This window comes from Crocuta crocuta, unplaced genomic scaffold (assembly GCF_008692635.1).
Source record: "Crocuta crocuta isolate KB4526 unplaced genomic scaffold, BGI_CrCroc_1.0 scaffold193, whole genome shotgun sequence".
Taxonomy (NCBI): Eukaryota; Metazoa; Chordata; class Mammalia; order Carnivora; family Hyaenidae; genus Crocuta; species Crocuta crocuta.
In genome coordinates this window covers 3,780,773-3,794,915 of record NW_027529624.1, presented here as the reverse complement: position 1 = coordinate 3,794,915, position 14,143 = coordinate 3,780,773, and the positions used below count along the sequence as shown (strand labels likewise).

The window sequence follows — 14,143 nt, the reverse complement described above, 5'->3', positions numbered from 1 at the left end:
TCAAAGCTGAGGCTTGAAGAAGAGCAGGATTAGAGTGAGGCAGGGCTGGGGGGCCATGTTATATTCTATTTCTAAGAGAGAACGCCATTTATAATAAATGTATCTGGTTCTTACCACACGTTCTTTCCCCCCGTAGATTCCTCCGTTTTCTTTCTGGGGTTTTCTTTCTGAATACAAACTCATTCGAATGCTTCCTTTACCTCTAATTGAACACTCTGACTTAATTGATTATGTATTAAGTCGGGGACTTGGGGCAACATTCCGGCCTAGGCTCATGTTGAGATTAATTTATTCCTGTCTCCCTACTGTTCTGTGATGCATCTGAGTGCCTCACATGTGTGTTAAAAATAAAGCCGAGAGTCGGGGCAATCTAATTAGATGGCTCAGCCCAGCGCTCTGGTGTTCAGCCTTCACCAAGCTCCCTGGCTTTGATGGTAACCAAAATAGATGAATAAGTTAATCAAAGGTCTGATTAAATAGCACAGCTCTGCCGCGTGGACCCATGATTGCCAGGCTTCAGTTCAGGAAGGCTCTCAGGGGAGAGAGGAAGCTGAGCTGAGTTCCAGACGCCGGGGCTTTCATGAAGAAGAGTTCTTTAAAGCCCACTGGAGGCACTTCCTTGAGGAGCCCCCAGACCTCCGATCTAAGCTGACAGCTAGTCAGGCTGCTCACTTCAAAGGAAGGGTAACGTGGAGAAGGAATACAAGCCTTTCCCTGGCAGGCTCTCACTGTAGCTTTACATCCTGTTCACGGTGGGATTGTGGGCACACGACTCACCTTCCTGTGCCATCGGTCCATCTGTCCACCTGCCCATCCTTCTATGCGCCCACCTACCTCCCATCACGGAAAGCATTTTGCATCTGTCATGTAGAAGGCATTGCACTTTGGTCTTGACTGTGGTTAGTTTAATGACTGCCGGATGTATCAGGTTTGCTCCTCCGGGGCCTCTCTGGCCCTTCACCCTACTTCGTGCCCCGCAAGGCTGCTGCATAGGGCCATGCCTTTCCTTCTGGCTTCCATTTGGGTTTGTACAGAGGCGAACCTTCGCAGGAGGTTGGTGGGTAGGAGGGGAGAGAGGTGGAGTGAGATGTGTCTCCCTGCTCCGTCCTGTGAGATTGCCACAGGTTGGCCGTGTCCCTCTACTGAAGTTCACGGCTCCTGCCTGGTGACTTCTTCGTATGGCTGCTCTGTCGAGATTCCAACAGCCGCTGGTACCAGCCCTTCAGGCGTTGGGTGGTAACGGCCTCTCACTCTTCATCTTCTTGGGTGCCACACGGTGCCTCACAACTGGTCCTAAATTACACATACGCTTTGGTAAATCGTTTTTATTGTCCCATTTTCCTCAGATTACCCAGTTGGAGTGTGCTGTTTCCACCTACACCCAATACAGTGCAGCAAGCAGGACAAGTAACTGCCTTTTATAAGTGACAGGAGATCAGAAAGGCTGAACAAACTTGTCCAAGGTGACATGGTGATTAAGGGACACCAGAATCTGAATCCAGGTGTGCCAACTCCAGAACCCTGGGCCCCCACCCCCCTTTTCAGGAATGAGCAAAGAGGCATGGCTGTCTAAATCCTGGACATGATGAGGGGGAATAAGGAGGAAGGGTGGGAGCTTCTATGAGCTGAGGGTCTTTTGTGTACTGAACACTCACACCCTTTAATCTCCTTTAATTTTTCTGTGAACCATGTGATGTAGGCATCACCTCCATTTTACAGGTAAAGGAGCTGAGGCTTAGAGAGATCAACTGCTTGTATGGGACAGGGGGTCACATTTTGCCTTCTGTCTCTACTTTGCCTCCTCCCTGCTTCCTGGGAACATGGTGTTGAGGGCGACAGAGTTCAAGGTTCCTTTCCTGACACCAACACGTGGTGAACAGTTTCGTCCATCCATTTATGTGTTTTCTTTCTTTCTTTCTTTCTTTCTTTCTTTCTTTCTTTCTTTCTTTCTTTCTTTCTTTCTTTCTTTCTTTCTTTCTTTCAAAATTGCACATGTATGCAAAGGACTGTTGTAAAACTGATACGGAGTAGCTGACATGGTATTTTCTTTTTTTCTTTCTTTTTTTTTTTTTTTTTATTTATTCTTGAGAGACAGAGAGACACAGCACGAGAGGAGCAGAGAGAGAGGGAGACACAGAAGCCAAAGAAGGCTGCAGACTCTGAGCCATGAGCACAGAGCCCCATGTGGGGCCTGAACTCACAAACCGTGAGATCATGACCTGAGCTGAAACCAAGAGTTGGATGCTCAGCCTACTGAGCCACTCAGGCGCCCTTGACATGGTATTTTCAAATTCACTGAAGGTGAATGCAGAACCCAGAGCGGGTTTGAGAGATGGGCTGGATTGTGTGAGTTACCATGGCTTTCCCAAGGCAGCCTCTGTGTCCCTGTTTTCCCACCATTACCAGATGCGGGCATGTTTCAGAAGAATGCAGGGTAAAAAGAATTTTAAGAAGTTGGAAAGTGTTTAAAAGTTTGGGGTCCCTGGTGGCTCAGTTGGTTCAGTGTCCAACTTCAGCTCAGGTCATGATCTCACAGCTTATTAGTTCGAGCCCCGCGTCTGGCTCTGTGCTGACAGTTCAAAGCCTGAAGCCTGCTTGGGATTCTGTCTCCCTCTCTCTCTGGCCCTCCCCTGCTCATACTCTACCTCTCACTCTCTAAAAAATAAATAAACGTTAAAAAAAAAGTGTAGTAAAATGTGTGTGTGTGTGTGTGTGTGTGTGTGTGTGCGTGCGCCTGCGTGCGTGTATAGTATATATACTTTTTTATCTAGAGAGGGACTTGTCATCCCAAAATGACCGCTATTACAGTTTGATGCCATGCTTCTATTCTTTCTCTGCATAAATTTGGGGGGATGTGTTTTCATGCTGTTTGATTATACATAGTGGTTATTAAGCAAAAACAATTTTAAAACTTGCAATTTTTCTTTTAACATCATATGCAGGTTTCTTTTCAGCATATCGTAATCAACATCGCTTGTAGCCATTGAATAGTATGCATATCGTAATCTACATCGCTCATATCTATTGAATAGTTTGAATAAAAGTATGTTTTATTAACTGTCCAGTTTGGGGATATTTGGATTGTTTCAGTTTCTTTAACATGGTGATGAACATCTTTGGGAACGAAGCCAATTACTTATAATTTCTATAATAAAAATTTTACTTACAAAATATCTGCAACTAGCGTTTGCAAGTAATAGTTATGTCATAAATATTGCTTTTCCTCTCCCTTGATTCAGATGCATTTTCTTCCAAAAAACTTCACATGTCAAACTGTACATCACATAAATAAATCTTTGAGAAAATGTTCATTTACTCCGCAAATTTTTATTAGATACTTTTAATGTACCAGGTGCTATTTATAATATTTATGTAAAAAATGAACATAATGATTCTTTTTTTTTTTCTACTCCTTCTCTTCCCTTCCTGGTGTAGTCTGAAGTTTCCTGGATCCCCAACAAACACTACTCTGGCATTTATGGTCTGATGAAGCTCGTCCTGACCAAGACTCTCCCTGCCAACCTGGAGAGAGTCATTGTGCTTGACACGGATATCACCTTTGCCACCGACATTGCAGAGCTGTGGGCCGTGTTCCATAAGTTCAAAGGTAATTGTAGCCCATTTTTCCTGGTATCTCTGAAGGTGTCGCCATGCCAAGAAGAGGGATTGTATTTTTTTTAAACGTGAGGCCGACGCTTAGTGACTCTGTGCTAATTGACAAGGCATTACAAATCTAGTTAAGTATCAGCTGGCATTTGAAACACGCTCAAATCAATCGAATTTGTTTGCATTTCTTTATGAAGAGGTAAGGTCTGTGTTCATAGGAAGAACCCAATTTAGGATGCATTGTGAGAGAGAAATGTCAAATGTGTATATTTTGTATATGGATAATTGAGTGTTGACTAACCTGTGTAGANTATAAGACTTTTTTTGTGGGGTTGTTTTTTTTTTTTTTTTTTTTTTTTTTTTTATCAAATGATGCTTTGATTGCCAAGAAAGCCTGTCAGGTGGTAGAGATGGGTATTGATTACAGTGTTGGAAAATGTTCTTACAGCTTTTGGTTTCATCAGTGTTGTGGTTTATCATTTTCAGGAGGTATATACATGTGGCTTTATAAGACGTTGCTTCTTATCTGGTTAGTTTTTTCTTAGCTATTATTGTGGTTCTTGTCACTGCCTCAAGGTGTATGAGATTATGTGATGGGGAATTGTGAGCCCACTAGGTGTACTTGACTTTGGCGTGGGTGCCCAGGAGAAGTGACAGCTTAGCACAGATCTCGGGCTTTAATTTTAATCCCCCCTCCAGATGTCTTTCTTAAAATTACATTATCTTACAAATTCTTCTCTGTATTAGACAAATGCAATGGGAGATAAATTTGGGAGTGAGGGGTTTTTTTCCCTTTTTATTTCTTAGTTTTCCCTTTAAAATTGCATTCTGGCCTCTGTGTTTAAAATCTCTCCTTCTGCTTCTCTTTAGCTCCTTAGCCTATGAAGGGGAGATGCTACTCAATGATTTCAAATCCCAGCCTTTTCCTGAATCAGAGGGCATTTCACTTGGTCTCCGTTTCCACTCATGGACAAAAGAATAAATTCCTCACCTACTCTGGGCTTGGCCTGCTTCTTTCTGGGGGTCTCTTAGCTCTAGGCTAATTGAAAAGAGTCCTCAACATCTCATGGGGGAGACAGTCTGACCCATAGACTCTTTCCCTTGTGAGGCTCGAAACTTACTTTCCATACCCATGTCAGTAATGACACTAATGAAGATATCACGTGTCTCAGCTCTGGTCTCTTCTTCATAGAATGTTGGGGGTCTGTTCTTTCATGCCACAAATAAAGAAACTGAAGCTTGAAGGCATACAGGGTTCAGCCCAGAGTTGAGACCAGAGCGCGTATGTGTGTCCATGCACATCTGTTTTCAAGTTCCCCTATTATTTCTGCTTGTTTTTCTGATTCCATTGAACTCCTTGGGGACAGTTTATAAAAAATAATTCTATGATATTCCTATCTTTATGCTAACATCTAGTATTCCATGATGTGTTTATTCAGCAGACATTTTTTGCATCCCTACTGGGTGGTGTTGGTATGCTGGGCTCTGGAAACCTCTCCTGAAGGGGATCGGAGAAGGCAGCTGGGAGGGCTTCACAGAGGAGGTGGTCATTGTGCTCTGGCTTGCTGGAGAGAAGTGGTTGTGTGTGGTGGATGCCCACATTCCTCTTTGGGAATAAAGGATGTATGACTCCAACTGCTGGGATCACTGCCCACAGGTGGCCCTCAGCTACCAGCCCCTTGGGGATGGCCACAGGTGAAGAGCCACATGCCTGGGACCATGTCCCCTTCCTGGGGAATGTGGAGTCTAACACTCTCTTGAGAAGCCCTCACTGCTGGTTTTCTCCCTCTGCCCAATCCTCTTACTTTTTCTTTTCAGATGCTCTTCCCAAGACCCACTCCCTAAATTAACCTCCTGCATACTAATTTCCATATCGGAGTCTGCTTCCCCAGAAACTCACCCCGCGATATGCATTTAAAGCTACGAGTCTCCCTTGGAGAAATGTAACTCGGCAAAATCACTGGAACAGGTGGTCACTAATTGTAGCATTGTGGCTAGGAAGTACCATTTATTCTGTCCCAGCTAGGATCTGCTGTAGTGCTGGTGCGTAATCATGGGATTAAATCCCCCAATATCATCTGTGAAAATGGAGGCTCCCAAGGTGCTTGCTGGCCAAGGATTTGGATCCTGGGGTAGAGCAGAGTACATGGGCCAACGTCAGGACAGGGACCTGGGGGCGGCGGGGGCTGGGGGTGGTGTGCACTTGAATGCAAGGAGCTGAGTTAATGGGCTGCGTTTTATTTGTTCATTCTTTTATTGGTTAATTTCTAGCATTTGTTAGGCCCCTGCCGTGCAGAGGAATATATTAGATGCTGTTGTTATTTAAAACGGTCAAGAACACAGCACCTGCCTTCAAGGAGCTCACAAATAAGGCAAGCTGCATTATATTTTTATCTATCACCAGCAAAGGAGTATAAAAACACCTGAGGTTTTCCCATGCCCACTCTAACTTTTCTGGGAAAATACGGAGGTGAAAAGAAAATAAGCAAGCTCTCCTCTTCTCCATATGCCACTCTTTCGTACAGCTTTGTGTTGTTGTTATTGTTTAATTATTTCTTTTCTAAACTGGAATGATTAGTAGCCAGGACATGAAACAGCAGGAAAGCCCCATAGGACAGACTCATGAATGCAGAAAGTTCTGATCCAAAAGGGAGAGTTCCCCTCTCCTGAAGGCAATTGCACTTGGTGTCCTTCACCATAAACATTTTGAGTGACATTGATGTGGTTTGGCCTTGTTAATTCTTCTGTTTTACAACAGCTAGTTATCTGGGGCTCTTGTGTTCAGATCACATATGCTTGACTCCTTTGTAGTGCTGTGAAATTCCCCTCACCTAAATCCACTTACAAGGAGACACTAGTAAGAAGCCTTTTAGTAAGGGCTCAGACCCATGCTCTGCCGCCACCATGGGCAACATCCACATGCCCCATGGGCAAACGTCCACATGCCCCCAGAGCCTTGACTTCACCTAAATGGCAGCTGTCTCCCTCCCTACCCTTACCACCAGATGCACCTGCTGGAGGATTTTCAGTGATTCTCAGCAAAAAGAATCGGATGTGCCATGGATGGTGAGAATGAGGACCCACCCATTCAGTCATATTGCTGAGCTTAATAGTTGCCAGATCATCTCCTCACTGTTGGGAGTGTTGCAAGAATAAAAGAAACCCAGCCTCTACCCTGGCAAGTGTATATTTGAGCAGGGTGGTGGGGGGAGACAGACAATAAGCAAATAAAATATACAGTATATTAGATGGTGATCAGCGTTTGCTCTGGAGGAAATCAGTGCGAGGAGACGAGGAGTGCCGCTGTGTGTGTGCACACGCATTGTGTCAGTATTCAAATCCGGCAGTAATGGAAGCTTGCCCAATGGAAAAGTGACATTTAATGGAAAGGTGACATTTAAGCAGAAACGTGAAGAGGTTGTAAGAATAGCCATGCCAGCTGCCTAGGGAAAAGTGGAAGAGTGTCCCAGGTATTAGGAATAGCAGGTGTGACATTTGGGGAGCCCTGTGGCCTGCCTTGTTTGAGAAATAGGACGGAATGAGCCCAGGATGGCTGGGGGCTGATGGGCCTGGTCACCGAGGCCTCCTTGGTCAGGCACAGGGAGAATTGTGCCTTACCCTTCCGTGATTAGGGAAGCTATCGTACAGCTTTGAGCAGGAGGGACGTGACCTAATGGATGTTCTGTTTTGTTTTAAGCTTATTGGGTGTGGGAGGGGGGCATTATAGTGGAGGAGGGCCAGGAAGAGAAGGAGAGAGAATCCCAAGCAGGCTCTGTGCTGTCATCACGGAGCCCAGCTCAGGGCTTGAACTCACAAACCATGAGATCATGACCTGAGCCGAAACCAAGAGTCAAAGTGACTGAGCCACCCAGGCGCCCCCTGATTGATGTTTTTAATGGGTCATCCTGGCTGGCCACTTGAGAATAAGAGGAAGCAAGGAAACCATTCAGGAGACGTGGCAGTGAGCCAAGTGAGGCATGTTGCCCGCTCGGACCCGCCGGGAGCAGCACAGGTGAAAGGTGTCATCAGAGTAGGGGGTATGTTGTGGAGGTCAAGGTGGCGGGCTGTTCTGCTGGTCGGATGTGGGGGTGAGAGGGCACAGGTATGGGATGCCCAGGCTGGTGTGTGGCAGACCCCACCACCCCTGCAGGAAGCGGACTTTGGTTTGGGACCCTTTACATTTGAAATGCCTCAGTGGACATTCGCATCGGGATGCTGAGGGGAGGCAGATAAATGAGTGTTTAGAAAGCAAAGGGAAAGTACTGTTTCCTGCAGACGTCTTCTGTTCCAGGCACTGAGCTAGAAGCTTTGTACATTTGAAAAGCAGGATAAACTGGGCCCCAGAGAAGCTAAATAACTTTTCCTGCTCGGAGAGCTGTTCGCAGCAGAACTCAGCCCTGGACCATCTGGCTGTGGAGTCTGCGTTCTGCCTCTTGCGTTTCTGGGCTTCCTGATGGTGTGGGGGCTATGTGTGGGGGTGCGTGGACCTGGGCACCGGGGGGAGGTGGGGCTGGTCTTAGCTCGGCTGTGACCGCTAATCGTGAGTCGCCCACCACCCCTGAGTGCCGTCGTTTTACTGCACAAATATTTGGAAACAATATCTGATTTTAGCAATATTGAAGGGGCTGTTATGAAAGCATAAATAATAAATGTACCCCTATAATTTGAAGCTTTTAGAAGAACTCCATGTTGCATGTTCAACCTAGTATTTTTAATTTCTGAGAAGAAATGCTTTCCCTTTGGGAAAGCATATGGCCATAGTGTGAGGTTCTGGCCTGAGAACAGGTGTGGTCAGAGTACCAAGCACAGGTGGGCATTGCCCTGCTGTCCCCCTCAGCGCCCCAGCATGGGTAGGTGTGTCACACAGTGGATATTTTTTAAGAACTAACAGACTCACTGTGGACTAATTACAGCTAACATTTTTAAGCACTTACCCTGTGCCAACCACTCCGTTGAGCACTTTATGGTGAAACTCATTTAATCCTTACAACACTCCCTTGAAGTAATTATTGTTAATGTTTCCATTTTAAAGATCTGGGAACTCATGCTTAGGGAGACAAAGTAGCTTGCCCAGCCCCTCAGCTCCTAGATTGCAGAACTGGGATTTGAGCTCAGATGACCCTACTCCTAAATCCAATACCCTGTACCCTACACCTACACTCCCTAGAGGCGCAGATGGAGCTTAGACTCTCTGTGGAGAGACCAAAGCTGGAGATACGAAAGCAGTGTCGGTGACCATGTGAACTGGGCCGTAGAGGCCAGGCCCAAGGTGATCGCGGCATCCTGAGAACAGAGGTATGGAGGCAAAATCAGGGCCATGGAGAAGTGTGGTTTTCCCGGGATTTGAGAAATAACATTTTGGTTTCCAGAATCCTGGCCCAGCTTGTGACATCCCAGAGCATCATCTTTAAAGGAGCAGTGAGCCCCCAAGAGCTCTACCCACATGCGCTCATCATGGCCAATAGAAGGCATCATCGGGGGTGCCCTGTGACCTCGGGTGGGTTAGCTGGCTTCTCTGGGCTCAGAGGAACCAGGAACAGCGCACGTCTTTGTGAAGCGTGCACAAGAGGGTGCGTTATTCTTCTGAGGTTCCAGTTTCTCTGAGGACTCCCACCAGAGGGTATGGGATGATGGTGAACATCCTTCAAGACTGTCTGCTCCGTTACTTTACAGCTTTGTCTATGAAGCCCTCCGGGCTGAGGTGGCTGTAAGGGGAAAATAATGTAGAAAAGCTGAATATGAAAAACCTTGAAAGTATGACTTCTGAAGAGATGTTTGTAGAACTTTTGCAATTATAATCACTTGCCTTGAAGGAGTTTTTAAACACTCATGGTCATGTCAGGTCTATTGCTTATCTTGCCAAGGCTGCCCCTCCCTTTTCCCTTCCTTTCTTTCTCCCTCCCTCCCCTCCCTTCTCCCCTGTTTCCTTCTTTCTTCCTTCCCTCCTCCCCTCCCCCCTTCCCTCCCATTTCCCCTCTCCTTGTTCCCTCTACCGTTCTTCGCCTTTCCCCCTCCTCCTTTCTCTCCCTACTCCTTCCCTGCTCCTCTCCTTCTCTTCTCCCTTCTCCTCTACCCCTCTCTCCCTCCTCTCCTCCTCCCCTCCTCCCCTTCCTCTGCTACTGGTGGAGTAGGAAAAGCTTTGCAAAGGAAGACCTCAAGTTGCAAGCCTCCACTGGTCTACTTATCAGTGAGATGATCTTGGGGTCACTTCACCTCACCTCCACCCTCTCTTACCTGTAGACAGAGAACACCGACGCCACCTTGCAGGGGTGTGGGTGTGAGGAAGTGATTTAGCCGACGATCCTGGTGCCCAGTAGAGGCTTTTCCATCCTTTTCTTTTTCTTTTTTCCTTTTCCTTCCCTTCCTCTTCTCTCCTGTGTCTGTGTTTGTCTTATTCTGTCTTATCCCATTTGCCGCTGTTCCTTCTTCCCTTCCTTCTGACCTGCAAGTAAAACTCCACACTCCCCTCCCCCTTCAGCTGACTTACAGTCAGGTGGCCCATACTCAGGGCTTCCCTGAATAAAGCCAGCTCTCCTTGGCCAGGCCTGCTCTGGACAAGGTACCCCTCACCTCACATCTGTTCCCACCTTCCTAGAGAGGCCGCTTGGCCCCAGGGAAGAAAAGCAGAAATTTTAAAAGCTATAAAGTTTCAAATCGGGTGCTTTCCAATGACTCTGACAGCCCGTGTCTGTGTGGTGATGCTCTGTTAGTGCGGAAGGCGCTGGGGTTCTGCTGAGATGGGGTGAGACTCTTCTGTGGGGTTTGTGTTTCATTTTAGGGTTCAGTCAAAGACTGGGGCATTTATTTTCATCTGTGCCGTGGTTTCAGATGTTCTCCTGCCCTCCTGCTGTTTGTAAATTTCCTTGCTCACCACCAGTTTTCATTGCTTTGTTTTTTACCTGCTAATTCTTAGCTGATTTTCCACGTGGAAAATTCTATGGCCCCTTACTTTATATCCACCTCATACTCTTCTTTCTTCCAGTCTGTTGTCTGTGCTGCCTTCCACTCAGAGTCTGAGAACTAGCTCTTTTTTAAAAATTTTATTTGAGAGAGAGAGAGAGACAGAGCAAGTGGAGGAGGGGCAGAGAGAGAGGGAGACAGAATCCCAAGCAGGCTTTGCACTGTCAGTGCACAGCTGATGTGGGGCTTGAACTCAGAAACCCACAAACTCTGAGATTGTGACCTGAGCCAAGATCTAGAGTCAGATGCTCAACCAGCTGAGCCACCCTGGTGCCCCCAGGAACTAGCTCTTTGCTCCTCTCCTTAGATGCTCACGGTTCTTCCCTTGGGCAAACTGAGATGCTCGTTACTGGGGGAACATCAAGGGATTCTGTTCCTGGCAAAATTGGTGAAGACGTCTTAATTCTTTTTCCCATTGACTTGGAAGGCAGTCTGCCTTCTTTCACTATATTAGAAAAATCATTTGACTTCTCTGAGCTTCCGTTTTGTTGTTGTTCTATGAAAGTGGGGGAGTCATTCGGCACTAACCACCCCCCATAGGTTTTATTTTGGTGCTTAAGTCAGGAAATGGCTCTGCCTTGCACGCTACTTAATCAGGGATGATTCCCTTTCCCATCTGCGTCTTTGTTTTCTTCCTGTTCTTCAACCAGCAACTCCTGAGACATTGGGAACAGAAACCGCCTGCTGCCCTGTCCCTGTCCATCTCTCTGCCTCCCACGTTCATTCAGTCACTCATCCTTTCATTGATTCATTATGTTTTGAGCCCTTGGACCTGCCCCAGGCTTGGGAGAAGAAAATCATAAATAAGGCAGACCCAAGTCCTGCCCTCAAGGTACTAATGTCTGGTAAGTGCTTTCACATGTCAGGCACCGGGCTGTTTCATTTAGCCTTCATAAAAGTCTTTAAATGTCTTGCCGAGATCACATAGCAAGTGGCAGAGGCTGGACCGAAGCCAGGGTGGCCCCAGAGCCCACGCTCTTGTCCACTAGATTCTATATCCAGCTGAACACATGGTTACATAAAATGTGGAAAGTACCGTGAAAGGGAGAATTCGGGTAGGGTAGAATCACATTTCAGGGAAGGCAGCCCTGGTCTGGCAAGTTGAGAGAGTCAGGAAGGCTTCTGGAGGGAAGAGGCATATGGTGACATTAGCCTCTGTGTCACCTCCCAGAGAGAATGCCACATGCAGGTCCCCGAGAGAGAATGGTGCAGACAGGCATTGAAGGAAACATTAAATCTCCTAAACAGACTGGGAGGGCTCCTGCCTCTGGTTCTTTGCTCTGATGTCCCCCTGCTGGGGGGCGGGAGAGGGGGTTCCTTATTCCTAGACGGCCCTGTCCTGATGCCACAAGTCCCTACAAGTCTTGGCTCGGATCTCAGCTTCTCAGTGAGCTTCTCCCGATTGTTGCCTTCAATCCTGCAACCTGAGATGCCAGCCTCTCACTCCCTCCCTGCTCTTTGCACGTTTCTATAGCGCCTGTCACCTTCTAGTCCGTTTTTCAAGCAGTTATCAAGATGGCTGCTTCACCCCACCCACTAAGATGCAAAGACCCAGGTGCCCAGATGCCTCTGGCTTTACCTGGTTATTGTGCATCTTTCCTGCTGATGCATAAATATTGCCTTTGTCTGTCTTGTTCCTGAGATGTTTCCAGCATCCAGAACTGTGCCTGGCAGATAGTAGGTGCTCAGTTAATATTTGTTAGGTAAACAAACAAATAAAGCATATGATTCTAGGTGATTTGCAGAGAAGGAAGTAAGAGAAGTAAATTACAGCTTTGGGTTTTATCCCTGCTTAGAGTTACAGGTAGAGAGGTACGCTCAGATTCTCAGATTTGAAAAGACTTCTTTGGCTGCGGTGTGGGACATGATCCAAGAGGTGAGGCAGAAAACCAAAACCTTGAAAGAAAGTTGTGACAGCATGTGTTGGGTTGGCTACTGCTTCAGTCCAAGCAGGACACTTTGTGGCCTCCAGTATAATCGTGCCCTTGGGAGCAAGTGGAGGACCTGGATTAGAGATGAACTGGGGAAGTTAGGTGGACAACATGGGGTGATGAATTCAGTGTGAATGTGCAGAAATGGATGAGCAGCTCTGAATCTTACAGCAGAGTCTCGGCCGGAAGTATCTTGAGGTGTTTCCATTTCAGTATTCAAATAGCATCCTCTCTGGGCTATTACAGTTTTCCTCTCTGAACTTCCCAGTGCGCCTTAGTATAGAATCTGGGGTTGCTAATCCTGCGGTTCCTGGTTTCCGAAGAGGGAGTGGCAGGATTTGCTGGGCCTAGTAGAAGGCTAATGAGCAGTCAGCAAGCACCGAGCAAGGTGAGGTGCAGTTGGCAAGCCCTGGTTAGTGAGCAGGACCATTAGAGTGAGTGTGGGGCTGGATTCATCTGAGAAAGATCCCGACCTTGCCCTGATTGTGCAGCTCACACCCACCGACTGAGGTCACCTCCTGCTAATGTGGCCGTGCATTCTCAGGCCAGCCATGCCCGATACGTCCCCAGGAGACCCTGAGGAATAGCTATGTGGCTATTCCTAAATGCACACGGCTTCAGGCTCTCTGTGGAGTGAGCTGGAGGACACTGGAAGGCTCCCAAGAAAGAGACGGAAAGACAGATTTCTGGAAGTGGCTGCAAAGTATTCCTTCCCTTCTTCCTTACCCGATTCAAGCATCCACTGCCGGGGAGTGGGACAAAGACATCTGGGCCCTTTCCTTTGAATGGGTCCCCTTCTTCCTACCATCTCTCTACCCTTGGTACCATCTCAAATCAAATTTCCTGCCCGTACAGATTTCCTGCCTATGAAATGGGGATAATAATACGGGTAGGGTATCGCTGTGTGGCTAGTGTGAGATGTTCCACGGAGAGGTTAGCTCAATACCTGGGACAGAGGATAAACACAGGCAGTGTGTAGCTGCTGCTGGTACTAATATTAGAGTCATTCTATTGCCATCCCAGTGAGGCAGCTGTTTCGGAAGCTAAGATTCAGGGTGGGAGGATCTTGATATTAGAGGAGGCAGTATTAGTCCTCTGTGAGTAAGGCATGCTCCCCGGGGACCCCACGATCATAGTGGAGGAGGGGAGCCTGGGAGGAGGGTCCTGGGGGAAGAGTCAGGATCCTGTCCTAACTGGAGAGCACCAGCTACGTGTCTCAGTAGGGGGAACACAGGCTGTGGAGTGTGTCTGTCCCAGGACCTGGGTCTGAGGCTGGCTCTCCCATCCATTTGCACGTCCATTGCTCAATCTCAATGGGAATAATAGCTTGGAGGCAAAGTATGTAATTCACCGAGTGCTTTGCAGGTATTTGTTGTATTAGCTCAGTTTTTCGATGCAGGGGTTTTCACAGTTTACTGTCTGTAAAATTGAGATGTGTGACTTAAGGAAGTAATTTGCCTGATGGTCTTTTTCTCCTGGAAAATGTTTTGATATATCCTGTAATCAGTAGCCTCTTAGAATCCAGAAAATATGGTGTTATCATTTTTATTAGTGTTATTTTTCTAGCTTTTTCTCTTATCTTGGAGTGGTAGAGGAGGGCTGGAGGTTGGGTAGGGCTGTAGACTGGAGTTGGGGAGGTTGATTAG

The 14,143-nt window shown here is 47.0% G+C and overlaps 1 protein-coding gene across 2 annotated transcripts in view; it reads left to right on the top strand.

The window, feature by feature from the left end:
• LARGE1 (LARGE xylosyl- and glucuronyltransferase 1) overlaps positions 1–14,143 on the top strand; it is a 539,966-nt gene that overhangs the window by 307,902 nt on the left and 217,921 nt on the right. For both annotated transcript variants that reach the window (XM_077762029.1, XM_077762030.1), the window contains one exon: positions 3,436–3,607. In XM_077762029.1, coding sequence (XP_077618155.1) covers positions 3,436–3,607 — 172 coding nt within the window. The remainder of the gene's footprint in view (positions 1–3,435; positions 3,608–14,143) is intronic.